At 42.7% G+C, this 16,578-nt stretch overlaps 1 protein-coding gene across 2 annotated transcripts; it reads right to left on the bottom strand.

Annotated features, from left to right (window-relative positions):
• Positions 1-2,233: 2,233 nt before the first annotated feature.
• Positions 2,234-16,536, bottom strand: LOC124269497 (cleavage stimulation factor subunit 2 tau variant-like). Of its 2 annotated transcripts, none has more exons than XM_046704520.1 (11): positions 16,402-16,536; positions 13,460-13,538; positions 10,534-10,738; positions 9,489-9,596; positions 9,236-9,355; positions 6,782-6,844; positions 5,432-5,471; positions 4,560-4,661; positions 4,079-4,275; positions 3,140-3,304; positions 2,234-2,717 (listed from the first exon to the last, which is right to left on the bottom strand). In XM_046704520.1, exons 1-11 carry the CDS (start codon positions 16,469-16,471, stop codon positions 2,601-2,603), a joined length of 1,266 nt encoding a protein of 421 aa, XP_046560476.1. In that variant the 5' UTR covers positions 16,472-16,536; the 3' UTR covers positions 2,234-2,600. The 2 variants fall into 2 exon arrangements, with proteins under 2 accessions (XP_046560476.1, XP_046560477.1); XM_046704521.1 differs by having other exon boundaries at positions 3,140-3,286.
• Between the last annotated feature and the right edge of the window lie 42 nt (positions 16,537-16,578).

The raw sequence follows: 16,578 nt of genomic DNA, 5'->3' as shown, positions 1-16,578 counted from the left end.
ATCACTGTAAATTGGTGATGACACCGGGTGTTCGCTAAACGAAACCGTATGTCCTGATATGTTTTTTCAGTACTGGTAGCACCTCTGAAACTTACACAGTGAACTGTTTATACTGTCCAAACGTTTTTATTTCAAATGGGACTCTCCTATAAAATAGCTATTATTTGGCAAAATAAACCAATGACGAACACACTTGGCGGTCTACAATCTCCCTTATCAAAGTCTTTTGTGTGTCCAGCAAGTGAAGCAGAGGGTAGCGTTGTTTGCTTGGTAAAAATAACCACATCGTCTGTTGGTCATGGTCAAGTAGTTTCTTCATCACTTCAAATATTTCCAGTGAACATGATCCCATGCAAAACAAACGTTTCAATTTATCAACTAATCGCGACACTGATTTGTGGTAATTTTATAAGACATTAACCTGCATTATAATCATTGGGAGGATGAAAAGACCTCAGTAATAACTTCTATATAACACTATCAAATACAGGCGGCAAATGTGAAAACATAAGCATATTCTTCCAATGGCAGTACTGATGAAAGGAAGTAAGGAAAATGTTATATGGTATCTCAATATAAGCTAGAAACGGACACTATAGTGGACAGTGGTTAGTTAGTATTGAGCACACAAGTACATCCTGATATATCTGATAAAAATATCCGAGCTATGAGAACATACAAGGCCACTTACAAGGTACCGTGATATACACAGACCTCTGTATCAATAACAGTAACCAAGGCTGAAGGTCCTATTCAAAAAAGTGTGAAAATATAATCAGTCAAGTATGAAGGACAGACGTCAGACTAAACGCTCCATCGCCGATTGCTGAATGTAGTAGGGTCTGGCGACAACAGTTACTTGAAATCTTCTCCGCTATGCTGAGAGAAGAACAGAGTTTTCTCAGTGATAATTGGACAAATGACCTTGGTCAGTCAGGTTGTAACTGACGCAGCACTAGGGTCAGTGGACAAAGGTAGATACCGGCTTAGGCTTACGTTGGCTGATTCTCTTACGTTATTTGGATGGTTGTCCGAACCTCTGAGCCCTGTACTGGAATTCTGGCTTGTCATGTAAACCTACAACGAAAGTCGTCGTTGTCAAACTTGAAATGGTTCTGTGATGTTCTACGTGGCGCATGAGCGTTGTGTCACATCTGTTTGAAGACTGGTTATTCCTATGCATTGACATTGTACATTATGTATGTTCACCATGTCACCAGATATCTGACACGTGTTACCCTGGTAGCACACCGTTGCTTGTCTGAAGAAACGTCGAGCAACTATCTATGTTCCGTGGCACATTTAACATAAAGAAAAAAACCTTGCTAGCATTTAAATACGTGAAGGTTATTTGTTTACGTATGAGATATCCGTGAAATACTAATCTTCCTCATAACATTTGTGAAACTTCGAGAGGACTCCCGTCGTTGATGTCCACAAAATTCAACGCTTTCGAGATATAATCCGGAATGTTCTCTTTCTGCAAAGATTTTACAGAATGTAACTCAAAATTAATTTGATTAAGGTTATAATTTTCAGGGACTTTGTTAAGCTTTCAAAAATCTGACAATGGTAGTAGCATATAGTTAAGAGAAGAAATAGCAAATGGGAATGATTTAACAAAGTATATGGGTGTTGGACGTTTCAGCTGAGATCCATCAGTAGTCTGAGGCATTACCGACACAGGGTGTTCAGAACAATAAGATGACTGTCGTCATAATTCGCTTGATTATTGCTGATGTGGGGTTAATCAAACACAACTGCCGCGAACAAACAGGTTTTTAGGGGATCAGTGGTTATCAAGAAGGACTGGACGAACTTCTTAACATCGTCTTAGAGCTACAACTGTCTGACTACCAAATGATGGATATTCCAAGTTAGAATTGGTCCTCAGCAAACTATGATGGCTGTTCAGTCAACAAAATAGATTGTTACTGTTGTTTGCGACTTCAACCAAAGCCGGGGAGTCTGGTGGTTCTGATCACCAGATACAGTATCGCCCCTGTTCTGACAAGCATGGGTTGCTGAGATTGGTCCAATTCTAACCCTGATGGTTGATATAAGCTAGACCAACGTTATATGCATCTGGCCAATTCAAAAGGCCCAGATATCTATTTTGTGAATAAAGCACAAGCAGTCCACCCTTTCTCAAGCATACTAAGCATTTATGCATTTTCAAGATTTTAAAACAGAAATAAAAATGTGACCACTTTACAAGGACATACAAATAAAATGGTGATTTTGATTGTTTATTCAGAACATGACAATGAAATACAAGGTGAACCTTCTGCAGATCTGTATGTATGAATAGGTTACCTGACAAAGGAAGAAAATGTTGTGTGTGTCTGATATACTGCAGGCCAATCAGACACTGAATGGCAGAAATATGTTCATGGTCTCTGGGCACTTTATTCCAGGCAGATGACAAGTTTAAAATAATTATTTTTGTAATGCTTAGATGACAACCAAGATATGTTTCATGGTCATTCAAGGTGTATATCAACATTGAATGTGTTTTTGGCCTATGTGATTGATTGATTTTTCCAATAATACAGCCAGTTGTAAGACGGCAGCCAGTTTCCCCACTGTGATTGGCTGGTCTACTGGGCACTTTTGGCAATCTGGTCCTTGAGGATGATGATGCTCTGCCTCTGCTCTGGTGGCAGCATGGAGATTTGCTGGTCGGTCAGCTGCAACACCTGCATGATGAGGGCAGCCTGCAACATAGAAAGTCAGGGGTCACACAACATGACCACTCAAGAGGTCAAACAACATTACGGTTGAGGGGTCACACAACATGTGGAGTCAGCAATCACAAAAACATTAATGGTCAAAGGTCGCACATCATGGAATGTAAGAGGGTCAAATAACAATCCCTACAGCATAACTACACCTGCTTATGGAAAGTAATCAACCTTGGAAATGAAAAAGAACAGTCTTGAGAAGGATTTTACAACTGTCTTCAGACCAGCAGACAAGAAGGAACAGATTCATAAACTGAACAAATTTTTGTAAATACTCTTGTTCTACCACAAGATGAGCTCATAATGCAGTTACTGTTATCATGACTTCCCAGAAGTGATCATAATACTTTAGATAGGGGTAAGATTATGTGAGTTGAGCCTGGTGATCAACTGACCTTCTCCTGGTCCTGTGGGGAGATCTGAGTCCCCGGTCCTCCCAGTCCACCGCCCAGACCGGACATCACACCCGCGGACAGCTGGCCAAGGTTGCCTAGGTTACCCAATGCACCTAATGCACCCAAGGCTGACTGCATCGGTGCCTGCTGAGGAGGAGGAACCATCTAAATATGAAATATTATGTTAGGGTCTGTCAATATGAAACACACAATGTATATCGATATCTTACTGTTGATATATGTAAAACAAGTGTTTGCCACTGATATGGCAATGTCCCCCGCCGCTAAAGAATGGAATATTTATAACACATTTACTACTTTTTTTTTGGTGTGTGTGTGTGTGTGTGTGTGTTTCACATACAAGATGTCTGAAATGACTGGCGTCTGCATAAATACCCAATGTAGGCTGTCCATATAATTGATGACATTGGGTGCAATGTTTATGAGATATCGCGTTAAAGAGAGTTTGAAAAGAGGTCAAAGCGTCGTGGTGACCTTGAAGATAAGGTCAAGGTCGCCCAAATCAACTGGTGTCTGTGTAATCCCCCAATGTAGGCTGCCACCAAACTTGAAGACATTGGGTACAACAGTTCATGAGATATCGCGTTAACAAGAATCGGGACGAACCTACGTACGCACGGAAGCTGCTGAATACATAGTCCCCGCTCTGCGTTGCGGCGGGGACAACACGAAGGACCACGGGTTACGAAGGATATGCAATATCACCTATAGCTAATATTTTAGCAAAGTCAATTTAAAGAATACAAGAGCATGTGCAATTCACACCCTGTAACCATGTTCAGAATCATGATTTATGTGCACCCCCTTCTCCGAAATCCTGGATCCGTCCGTGTATTGTGTGACAAGGTATTGATTTAACAGCTGGCTCCTTCGCCACTGCTCATCAACACAGGGCACAATGTGCCATGTTTCTCTAACCTGTGGTCTCATGGACACTCCTTGTCCTCCATGTCCCCCCTGCATGCCTGGTCCTGCTTGGTGCTGCGGCATGCTTCGTGGATCCCCCCCCATCATCCTCTGGTCACGGAACTCTGATCTCTGGGGCTGACCAGGGTAGGGTCCACCCATGTCACGATGACCTCCTGGCATTGGACCACCCATTGGACCACCCATACCTGCACAATGAAATCCTTATGATTGAAGCTCATGCAAAGGTGTAAAATGCAATAAACAGAAAGTCATTTTGCCTGTAGCTCCCTCAAGGCGACTGACCTTCCATGGAGAAAATACATTTCCCTCACAAATTTTAACACAGCTTCATGCAGATTTTTAAACTTACACACAAAACAATTAATGGACTATAAATCATCCCATACCTTACCTTCAATGACAAAGACACATTCTATGTAAAGCACATATTTTTTTTGTCATCTACATTAAGTTGAAATATTTGACTGACCTGGCATAGGTCCTCTGGAAGCACCACCCATCATGTCCCCTGATGGACCACCCATGCCACGTGACCCCCCAGGGCCCTGTCCTGGAGCAGGACCTCGGCCACCTGGAGACGAATATGTACACTGAAGGCTCGATGACAAAATGCTACACAGACAAACACTGAGTGAGGAACAAGGATGGGTACAGTCACCAAAGTTATTAATAAACTACACACAGAGGTGACTTGGGGATTTCAGCTTCTCTATACTTTCTGTGTAGAAGGTGGTGTTTTCACACCATGGAAGACTGTACATTTTGTTTGACTTTCGGGTAAGAATTAGAGTGGGAGAGTGTAGTGCCATAAAATTTCCGAGTCCCGTGCTGGCATTCGAACCATGGACCTTCTAATCCGAAGTCGGACGCCTTGTCCACATGAGCAAAGAGGTTAACCCCGTCAGCAAGCTGCCAAGGTAAGGATGTCATCTGTGGGATGACTCTACGCCCTGCTACATGAGTATGGTTTTAAGCAACTTTTTGCAATATTCCAGCAATAGCACGGCAGGGGTGGGGTGGGGGTGGGGCACCAGAAATGGGCTTCACACATTGTACCCATGTGGGGAATCGAACCCGGGTCTTCGGTGACAAGCCAGCTAAGGATTTGAAATACTGATGCAATATCCCGACAGACAGCACAAAAAATAGGCTTCACTCATTGTTTGTGCGGACTAGAGCCTAGGACTGGGCGTGATGTGCAAATGCTTTAAACACTAGGCCAGCCCACCTCCACCATAAGCTTTGTAGAGGACTTTGTACAGGAATGGTTTTCTTGGCATTCTAAACAGGACCAATTTTGTTTCCATTTGCACACTGTAGGAGGAAGAGAACAAAGCATACCTTGGGAAGGTCCCATCTGGTTGGGAGCTGATGAGGAAGGCTGAAATCAAAACACAAAAGAAAATTTACATTTGTTGACCAATGAGTAATACGTCCTTATTTAACAATATCACAAATAAAAAATGACCAAACATAACAAACCAATTTCTAATCTTCATGATTATGTGTATAATGCTCTGTTGGGTTTAACAGCAAACATATGGGCATACACACTACAGGGGATGTACAGGTAATACAAATTGTGCTCGGGATGGAAACCAACATCATAAGAGCAAAAGGTGATACATGTCAGATATGAGTGCCACATTCGGGCACCAAACAAGCATGGGTGCTAAGAAAGAATTCGATTTATTCTTTTTTCATATGTTTTTTATTATGTTTATTGCTGTACTCCAGCTATATGACAGTGTCCTAAAAATTATCAGTTCTGGACATTATAAGTCACTGATTCATATAAGGCCCCCCCCAAAAAAATGTTGTGGTTCCGATTTCCTACATTTCAGAACTAGGGTAGGTAGGTAGGTTTTTGGTTTTTTTGCAAAATATTTTTACATTACAGATGATGATTACTCATGTGTCAGAAAATATATTTCATTTATTATGTGGTGAGTAAAATTGTTAGGCTCGCGGGAATATTTAGGGTCGGTCGGGAAATCGGAACCACAAGCTTTTTTTTTTAGGCCTAAGCAACAGTCCAGGTTGTTTAGGTCACATTCAAGTCGGGGGCATGGTGGGCGAGCTGGCTAAGGCGCCAGGCTAGTGATCCAGCGAGCTTGAGGTGCTTGGATCGAGCCCACCTGTGACCGGGTGTAAAAACGCAATAGCCTTGTGGCGGCAAGAGTTGTATGCTGCCCAGGGAGCTGAGATTGATAATAAGATGTGCCGTTGAGATTGACATCCAATGATTGAGGGAAAAAATACCAGCACCTTGAGCATGCACTAGTGCGTAGATATGTGCTCTATATACATATCCAATAATAATAATAAAATAAATAAAATAAGTCAACCAATCCTTCTTTATTCCCTCAATGTACACAGTGAGGCAAGTTATATGTATTATTAGCCTTGTTTAAGTCTGAATATTCCAGAGGAGTGAATCAGCAACAATTAGCGCTCCAGGTTGACACTCTATCAGAAAGACCACTATGGTGATGTTTATCACCTTAATGGCAATTAATAAAGAAAACAACAAGTATCTTTGTTTCACAAGACCAAAATCCCAATAACCACGGACCTTCTACTCTGATCACTCTGCACTGCATGATATTAGACACAGTACCATGGGGCCACATGTGTCCCAAAGTCAGCAGGACACTGATGCAAATAGTCAGCCATCCTGTCATGTCTCACCTGTCCATTGTTAGCGGCGCCGGTACTGGGCGGCACCTGGTTGGCATCTCGGTACAACATGGCCTACAAAACAGGACTAAATCTTCAGAGGGTGTAAAGATGGAATGATATGTTTGGATACAGTTAGTTTGCAGTAACTACAAGCATTATACTTTTGTCTGTTGTTTCACGCTTCACTTAGCAACATTCCAGCAAATCACTGAGGTCTGTAAGTGAGTGACTTTAGTTTTACGCCACACTCAGCAATATTCCAGCTATATGGCGGCAGTCTGTAAATAATCGGATCGGGACCAGACAATCCGGTGATCAACAGCATGAACATCGATCTACGCAATTGGGATACGATGACATGTGTCAACCAAGTCAGCAAGTCTGACCACTCGATCCTGTTTCTTGCCTTTTACGACAAGCATGGGTTACTGAAGACCAATTCTAAACCAGATCTTCATGGATGGATCTTCATGGGTAGTCTGCCAATGGCCAGTCTTGAACATCAATCTACACAACTGTGATATGACATGCATAAACCAAGTCAGCAAGTCTGACCACCAGATCCCATCAGTGGCCTCTTATGACAAGTGTAGGGCGCTGAACATCAGTTAATAACCATGAGAACAGGAGTAAATTAATCTCATATTCATGTTGTTTGTTGTTTAAAGCCAGCATTAATTCAATATATCACAGCAGTCAAGTTGTACCAGTCAATCAAATGATTATTATGAGCAATAGACTCTGTTGGCTTACACAGACATGCTATCAACCACATCATCGAATCAGATTAATGTAAACTAACATCATACTGACCAGTCATGAATAACATGACATGCTGTCTTGTAATACCATTTATTAAACACAAAATGCCAGTAGTTACACACAGAGATAACATCAATGAGGAGGAAATCATTACATCTATAAGTTAGGTTAAAGGAACATCTAACCAGGCTGATTGTGCTTTTTGGTCTTAGTCGGACATTTTGTCTGCCCGCGGGGAACATACAGAGCGAGACTGACGCTAGCGACCTCTGTCGCTGGTGGGTCACGTCACTGGTCACATGAGTATACTCATAATACCATTGAGTTGACTCCCAGCATAATGATCAACACAGGTGGTTCCTACCCTGAATCCCAGCATAATGATCAACACAGGTTGTTCCTACCCTGAATCCCAGCATAATGATCAACACAGGTTGTTCCTACCCTCAACCCCAGCATGATGATCAACACAGGTTGTTCCTACCCTGAATCCCAGCATAATGATCAACACAGGTTGTTCTACCCGGAACCCCAGCATGAACAACACAGGTTGTTCCTACCCTGAATCCCAGCATGATGATCAACACAGGTTGTTCCTACCCTGAATCCCAGCATAATGATCAACACAGGTGGTTCCTACCCTGAATCCCAGCATAATGATCAACACAGGTTGTTCCTACCCTGAATCCCAGCATGATGATCAACACAGGTTGTTCCTACCCTGAACCCCAGCATAATGATCAACACAGGTTGTTCCTACCCTGAATCCCAGCATAATGATCAACACAGGTTGTTCCTACCCTGAACCCCAGCATAATGATCAACACAGGTTGTTCCTACCCTGAATCCCAGCATGATGATCAAGCACAGGTTGTTCCTACCCTGAATCCCAGCATGATGATCAACACAGGTTGTTCCTACCCTGAATCCCAGCATAATGATCAACACAGGTTGTTCCTACCCTGAACCCCAGCATAATGATCAACACAGGTTGTTCCTACCCTGAATCCCAGCATAATGATCAACACAGGTTGTTCCTACCCTGAATCCCAGCATAATGATCATTGTTCCTACCCTGAACCCCAGCATAATGATCAACACAGGTTGTTCCTACCCTGAATCCCAGCATAATGATCAACACAGGTTGTTCCTACCCTGAATCCCAGCATAATGATCAACACAGGTTGTTCCTACCCTGAATCCCAGCATAATGATCAACACAGGTTGTTCCTACCCTGAATCCCAGCATAATGATCAACACAGGTTGTTCCTACCCTGAATCCCAGCATAATGATCAACACAGGTTGTTCCTACCCTGAATCCCAGCATAATGATCAACACAGGTTGTTCCTACCCTGAACCCCAGCATAATGATCAACACAGGTTGTTCCTACCCTGAATCCCAGCATAATGATCAACACAGGTTGTTCCTACCCTGAATCCCAGCATAATGATCAACACAGGTTGTTCCTACCCTGAATCCCAGCATAATGATCAACACAGGTTGTTCGATCCCAGCATAATGATCAACACAGGTTGTTCCTACCCTGAACCCCAGCATAATGATCAACACAGGTTGTTCCTACCCTGAATCCCAGCATAATGATCAACACAGGTTGTTCGATCCCAGCATAATGATCAACACAGGTTGTTCCTACCCTGAATCCCAGAGATTTGAATTAATAAGGATCAATGACATACCAGTGCTACTTGTGGGTCAACTATCTTCATGACAATCTGAGCCTGTAGCAAAGCATAGGCCAACTGAGGGTTCTGTAGAAGCATGTTCCTGGCCTCATTGGGGTTGTTCTGGATACACAACTGGAACAGAACATTACATGAAAACAGGACAAATCTGAGTCACGAGAACATGAAAATACTGTTAGAATTCAGAGCTGAACTAACCACATACTAATTCAAGTTACTACATGTATCAGGAAGATCCGCATCTTACCTTCATTTGTTTCATGAGTTCAAACATCTGTTCTGGTGGAAGACTGGCCACAGCCTTGGATATAGCTTCAGGAGCTTTCTCAGGTTCCACTGGTTCTCCATAGGGACTCTGCAAACAGTTGATAGCATGGTCAGTCCACACTGGTCAGTTTGGGTTGCAGGGCTCCAGATCATTTTTCAACATCAGGAGTACGTACTCCTTATATTTTCAATATAGGAGTACTGGATAAACTTAAGAGTACATTTTGAGTACTGAATGGAATTTAATGGCGTATCAGTAATCTTGTGTTTCGTTTCATATATGCACCACAACATTACTACTCTTGTGTAAACAGGTTAATAAACAATAAACAACACTCTTTTAGATAAATACGTCTGTAAATGATTCCAAGACTGTACAGCAATCCTGTGGTGCGTATGTGCTACGTTTTCTGATTATTTCCTACCTTACCGTGCATATTTTTTATCTGTACATATGCCGATACGGCCCTTATCTGGAGCCCTGGGGTTGCATTAGCTCTCGTACATGAAAAAACACACATTTTGACTTAACTTGACCAGAGATCACAACCAGTGGGAGATCTATCTCTAATTAGTAGACATGTTGTTTTAAGAGTCTGTTGGGCTTCACTTGGCTACCACCTCTACCACAGGTGAGTACAGAGAGATCTGCCGATCTGCATTTACTCTCATCAGACGACCCTACACAGAGATCTGAACTTACTTTTCTCATAGGACCCTACACAGAGATCTGAACTTACCTCTCATTGGACCCTACACAGAGATCTGAACTTACTTTTCTCATAGGACCCTACACAGGTATCTGAAATTACCTCTCTGAGAGGTCCCTACAAAGAGGTCTGAACTTACCTGAGTTAGGACCCTACACAGAGATCTGTTACGTCTTTCATAGGATTCCACACAGATATTTGCACAGAGATCTGTTACGTCTTTCATAGGATTCCACACAGATATTTGCACTTACCTCTATGAGAGGTCCCTACTAAGAAATTCTCAATCAGAGGTCCCCACAGTGTAGCACTTACCTCAATAGGAGGCCCCCCAAGAGCCTGTTGCATCCCTTTCATCTCCTCCTTGTTTTGTTCCCCTGCTGCAACACCAACACGCAGTGGTCGGCCATTGAAGTCATAGTTGTTCAAGTTTCTCATGGCACTCTGAGCTGTCTCCACATCCTGGTACTCACAGAAGCCATAACCCTTCGGTTTCCCTGTCTCCCTGTCATACACCAATCTGGAGGACAACACAACATGCACTCAGTGCACCAATCTAGGCTAAAGTTCAATCACTGAAAATATAGGATTTGGACGGCAATAATTTCCTTTAAATCTGAAGGGAGAATCTGCTTCAGAAAGGGTCAACCTATATAAAATCAGGTGTTAGTGCTTGCTAGTGCAACACTAATTTCTTAAGACACCCCATTACAGGAACTTTCACTAATCAATGATAAGCAAAATGATTACTAATCATTACATATGGCTGGTGTGTGTGTGTGTTGATTTTTATGAATTTTTAATCCCCCCATGTACAAAATTGCTGATCTCTTCCCCCCTCCACCCTAGTACATGTGTACAAAATTGACCACCACCACCAAAAAATAAATTAAATAAAAATAAAAATAAATAAAAAAAGAACAAAATGGGTGACCTCCTCCTTAAAATCATCATCACCACCTCCTCTAGCCATAAATTATGAACGGTCCTTAACAGATAATCAAAATCAGCCAATCAGAAAGCAGCTTTCTCAAATTTTTCCAAATTACACCAGGCTAAACTCTGGAAAATATTTAAACAGACGGTCAAGATACCAACTCCCAACATGCTATGGATCTTGATGAAATCAGGAGTAGGGCCCTAAACTGTCATTCTCAATGCCTTGTGTTTACATTGTCATGGTTGATTGATTAGAAACTACACATGAACATTCCTTTTCACAATCCCATAAGCAATTGTTTGGATGAAAGGTCGCTCTGATGAGACCTTACACAGGACGTCCTGTGATCTTCGTGCAAGGTAGATGCATAACATAAAACAACTGAGGTACTATTTCTTGTGATTTGGGCAAAAACAATGGCAACTTAAGGCAGGGATACAGATAACTTTTGGGGGTGGGTGAGGTGAGGTGAAATTGGGTTTAACGTCGTGCTTGAGAATATTTCGCTCATATGATGACGTGCATGCGTGTGTATGTGTATGTGCGGCTGCTTGTACTAGCCCAGACTTAAGCTGGTTTGATAGATACCATGCCGCAGTGAAGCATGAATACCCCAATCAGACACATTATACTGACTCCGAGCCGACCAGTCCTTGTTGTACCCATTAATGCCGAGCGCCAGGCAGGGACCATATTTTAACGTCTTTTGGTATGACGCGATCGGGGATCGAACCCGCGACCTTCCGCTCTCCGGGCGGACGCTCTAACCACTACACCACAGAGTCGGTCTTTTTGGGGGTGGGGGTGTACTTACACCTCATATTGCAAGTGGAGGTGTACTGAGAATTGTGAAGGAATACTGACATGTTTTTGTGTGAGTGAGTTGGTGATGTGGTTTGTTATTTATAATATTAAACAACTTTTCAGCTATTAAACTTTATATATGTTAGACGTACAAAGGTATTTATGTGTGTACATGATAGGCTTGAAATCGTATATTATGTTGTACTTCGTTGATTTTTAGGAGTACATTACATCTGTACGTCCCTTATCTGTAGCCCTGTTAAGGCCAATCTGGAATGTACACCTACAACCAAAACACTAGAAGCAGTCAGCAGTATAGGTTATTGTCAATATTGTAAAGCTATTAACATGAACAGTTCAGAAATATATCCCTCTCTCATCTGAACATGGAAACATCTGGCCAAAACTTACCAAGTTACCATGGGTTTATCAGGTGAGATGTACCTACATCTATCTACTTTGATGTCAGGGAGACACACTTGTGACACACATACATAAGGTTAATCTGTAATTACAATGTTAAACCACAGGCATAGCAATTCCCACAGCTCAACTTTCTGGAACATAATGGGGCTAATAATATTTAATTTGTGTAATCATGGGACCCTCTATTATTGCAGTAGTTAATGTTGTCGCCATCGGGATTATGAATGGCTGCTGACATTTTATATATATATTTTCAGTTGACTGATTTTTAATCATCATTTCTGTCACAAACAATGTGGCACATAGTCGCAACTCTTTCAATATGATCGCAGCCATCCTGATTGCCCGTTTGACCCAGAAATTGAAGCAACTCTCTATTATCGCGGTATTGTTATTTTCTGTTTGTGACACTGTCAAACATTTACTAAGACAAGTAACGAATCTAAATTGGTTTATTATTAAAAATTATTTAGGAATTTTATTTACATTAGTAATATCATCATGTTTTTAACCAAAACATCTGAAATGTCTATTCATTTGGATACAAGGTAACAATAATATAACAAAATATTGTTTTGCCGCCTTAAAACGTACCATACAATTTGCTGCCGTGTGCAGGGTGAAGTTGCATAATACGTCACTTTCTGTTATATTTTTAGGATGGAAAATATGCAAATGACCTTATAGTTGTCGCAGGATTACTCTTGACGAAGTAAGTTTTGATTCATGCTTGATGCAATGGCAGTAGGGGTCATACTAGTTTCAAAATGTTCCAGAACCTACTGAAAAGATAAATACTTTGACATTTCTACGATTAGACATGACATTCCAATGAAATAAATGACTTTTTGAAGAGTGATGATTTTATATAACGTAATTTGCATACGTAAACAGCCGATGAGGGGCGTGGTGTTTCTGTTTTCATGTGCCGCAAAAATAGACAGCCTGTGATAATACAGAGTTCCAGTATAATTATCAGTTCTGGCGAGAAGAAGAGTCTGTCACAATACTTAACATGAAGTTAAAGCCCTGGTTAATATGTTAATCATGATCAGCATAATAAAACCATACCTGAAACTGACAACGGGTCCTGCCTGGGCAAAGATCTCCTTCAGTTGTTCTTCAGTTGTTTCATATGGAATGTTGCCAACTGAAAGCAATAACAAGCATTGTCACTAAGGTGACGTAATCCCCCGCCACAAATGATCAAATCAAACTTATAAAGTAATGAAAGTTTAAGTTAAATGTCAACAAAAACTGAGGAAATCGCGCAAAACCGCTGAGAAATGGCCAGCCAGTATCCCGGTGTCAGGAGTTTTCGACGATGTAAGACAAAAACGTAATTTTTATCTGTAATATCATTTATAGTTTTTATTTTACTAACCTTGAGTGATAAAGGATATATTCATCTATTTCACACAAAAATATCAAGTGTTTCCTACAAAAATAGCAATGATGACATCGTATCGGCGAAACAGTGGCCGCTCGTAACATCCGGGTATTTTGTATGGGTTTTCGACGATGAGCCATACTTTTTGCTCCGCACTGGGAGGGAGTGTTGTGATCACGGGGCTTCCTATTTATATATTGCCTGTCACCAGCAGACAACTGATCTTACTGAATTTTCGCTTGCTATTTTTTGTTATAAAGGCAACTGATTTTGCATCTAAAGTGGTATTAACGATCTCGGGTAAATAATATTGATGTTTGTTTGCTTTTTATATAACTTTACTTCCCGATTTCCATTGTCAATAAAACTTCTCAGGACAGCGACTGGGCACCCGCCGGGAGTACTGCACTTTACCGGGCGCACTTTTTCAGATTTAATCAGCGCTGCTGGGGCTCGAACACGCTCAGCAGGATTAGGGGGATTCCTGATGGGTGCTAATTACGCTAATTAGCCGACACGGTACCTCGGGACCACGGGTGCGATCACAGCCAGCATGTGCTCGTTTAACGGGTCATTACCACAGTAGCACTGCTAGCACTGCGCATGCGCAATGGTTTGTTTTCATTTCTCGCGCATGCGCAGTGCTCAGTCTCCGCCTACCCATTCATCAACTCGAGAAGCCACACCTAGCTATTGTTATCAAGATGTCGCCCAACCAATCCGGAAAAGCAATGATTTATGACGATGTTTATCGTCTGACTTTCGATTCGTCGGCTCTTGTCGACTGGCTGACTACCCGCGGGGTCATAGGTGACTTCGAAGGAGCCTGCCCCCGTTGTACTAGCAGTCAGCTGACTCGAAAGAAAGACTCAAGCTACGGTCGGGATGGTTTGGTCTGGCGATGCCGGGTCAAGACCTGCGGCCAGAAAGTATCGATCCGGGAGGGGAGCTGGTTTTCCGGCTCTCATCTCACTCTGCCTCAACTGATGAAGCACCTTTACTACTGGGTTTACAAGACGCCTTCTCATGTAATCCAGCGGGAACTGAGGATCGGGTCGTGTCACACCCTGGTAGACTGGAACATGTTTTGCCGGGAAGTGTGCATGACAGTCATCGAGGCGGACAGTTCCAAGATCGGTGGCCCTGGAACCACGGTGGTAATCGACGAATCAAAGTTTGGCAAGAGGAAGTACCACCGTGGGAAAAGGGTCGAGGGTGTTTGGGTGCTTGGCGGCATTGAACGTGAAAGTCGGCAAGTGTTCCTCACAACCCTGACCGACCGAAGTGCCCTCATCCCCGCTATTGAGAAGCATGTGGCTAAGGGAACCACAATCATCACCGATTGTTGGAAGGCATACAACAAGCTTGGGAAGCTTGGCTACACCCACATGACTGTGAACCATAGTGAAAACTTTAAGGACCCAGAGATAGGTGCTCACACAAACACCATCGAATCAACGTGGCGAGCAGTGAAAAACACTGGACTACCTGGATCTGGGACCCAGAAAGCACTATACGATTCGTACTTTGTTGAGTACATTTTCCGTCGAAAATACTTGTCTGGGGCTCAGGACAAGTACCTCGCTTTCTTGGAGGCAGTGAAACGAGTATATGCACCTACCCTTGATCGTGTGGTAGATCGCCTAGAACGAAAGCCCCTCGCTGAGAAGATGTAAAGCTTCCCGACGTGTTTCGTCCAAGAAAAAAACAGACAACAAGCGAAACACGTCTGCAGTTTCCTTTTGGAAACCAAGCTGCACTGACAAGTCCTGGTGGGACGAAACGTGTTTCAAAACCAATGGGATGCAAGGGAATTTACTCTGTTCAAAGGTAAGTTAGCATCGTAAAGGGGTGCCCAACCCTAACCCTAACCCTAAGGATCGTAAAGGGGTGCCCAACCCCTAACCCTAAGGATCGTAAAGGGGTGCCCAACCCTAACCCTAAGGATCGTAAAGGGGTGCCCAACCCTAACCCTAAGGATTGTAAAGGGGTCCCAACCCTAACCCTAAGGATCGTAAAGGGGTGCCCAACCCTAACCCTAAGGATCGTAAAGGGGTGCCCAACCCTAACCCTAAACCTAAGGATCGATGAATGACTGCGTTATAGTAAGACAGTGCAGTAGAGCTACAGAGCAGCCGCGCTATAGCGCGATGCGCACTGATTGCTCATTAGTGAGCGTTCTGCGCCCGGCGGGCTGCGCCCGGTAAACTGCATTCTAGCCCACCCGCCCTACCAGTGAAACAATTTGTGCACTCCGATCGCACACGTACTCACCCGATATAGCGCGAGCAATGCAATCGTCGAAATCACCAGAACATCGAATTCTCGTGTTGGGATATAGTTTAGTCTATAGTTTATAGTTAAAACTTAGGTGGGGGGTACGTAAGGAACTCTTACCAAAACTGGTATCTTCACATATTAATGAATTATGGTACTTATCAACGCTTAACCCAAATGTCTGAAATGGAAACTCATGCCTTGGATCCAAATAGAGTATCAACAATAAATGATGAGTTACTTCCCTTTGCACATAACAAAACGCGACAGTGGTGTGCTAGTTCATAAAAAGAAGTTTAGAAATTGCACAGTATGTGACTTTAATCTCTGATGTGCATAGCCTTACCAAACACTGATCGCTGTGCTCTCTCAGCTGCCGTCATCGGCGGATTCATCTGGTTCATAATATTCGCCATTTTCGTTTTGTCTCGCACCACCTCGCGTGCTTGGTATTAAAGCTCCAGGCAGCGATGCGAGCGGAGTCGCTAAATGATATTATGTTTGAAACTCCAGATATCGTTAA

The sequence above is a fragment of the Haliotis rubra genome, unplaced genomic scaffold, assembly GCF_003918875.1.
Source record: "Haliotis rubra isolate DU_JTF1 unplaced genomic scaffold, ASM391887v1 Scf145, whole genome shotgun sequence".
NCBI lineage: Eukaryota > Metazoa > Mollusca > Gastropoda > Lepetellida > Haliotidae > Haliotis > Haliotis rubra.
The sequence above is the reverse complement of the archived record's forward strand: the minus strand, read 5'-3'. Positions and strand labels throughout refer to the sequence as shown.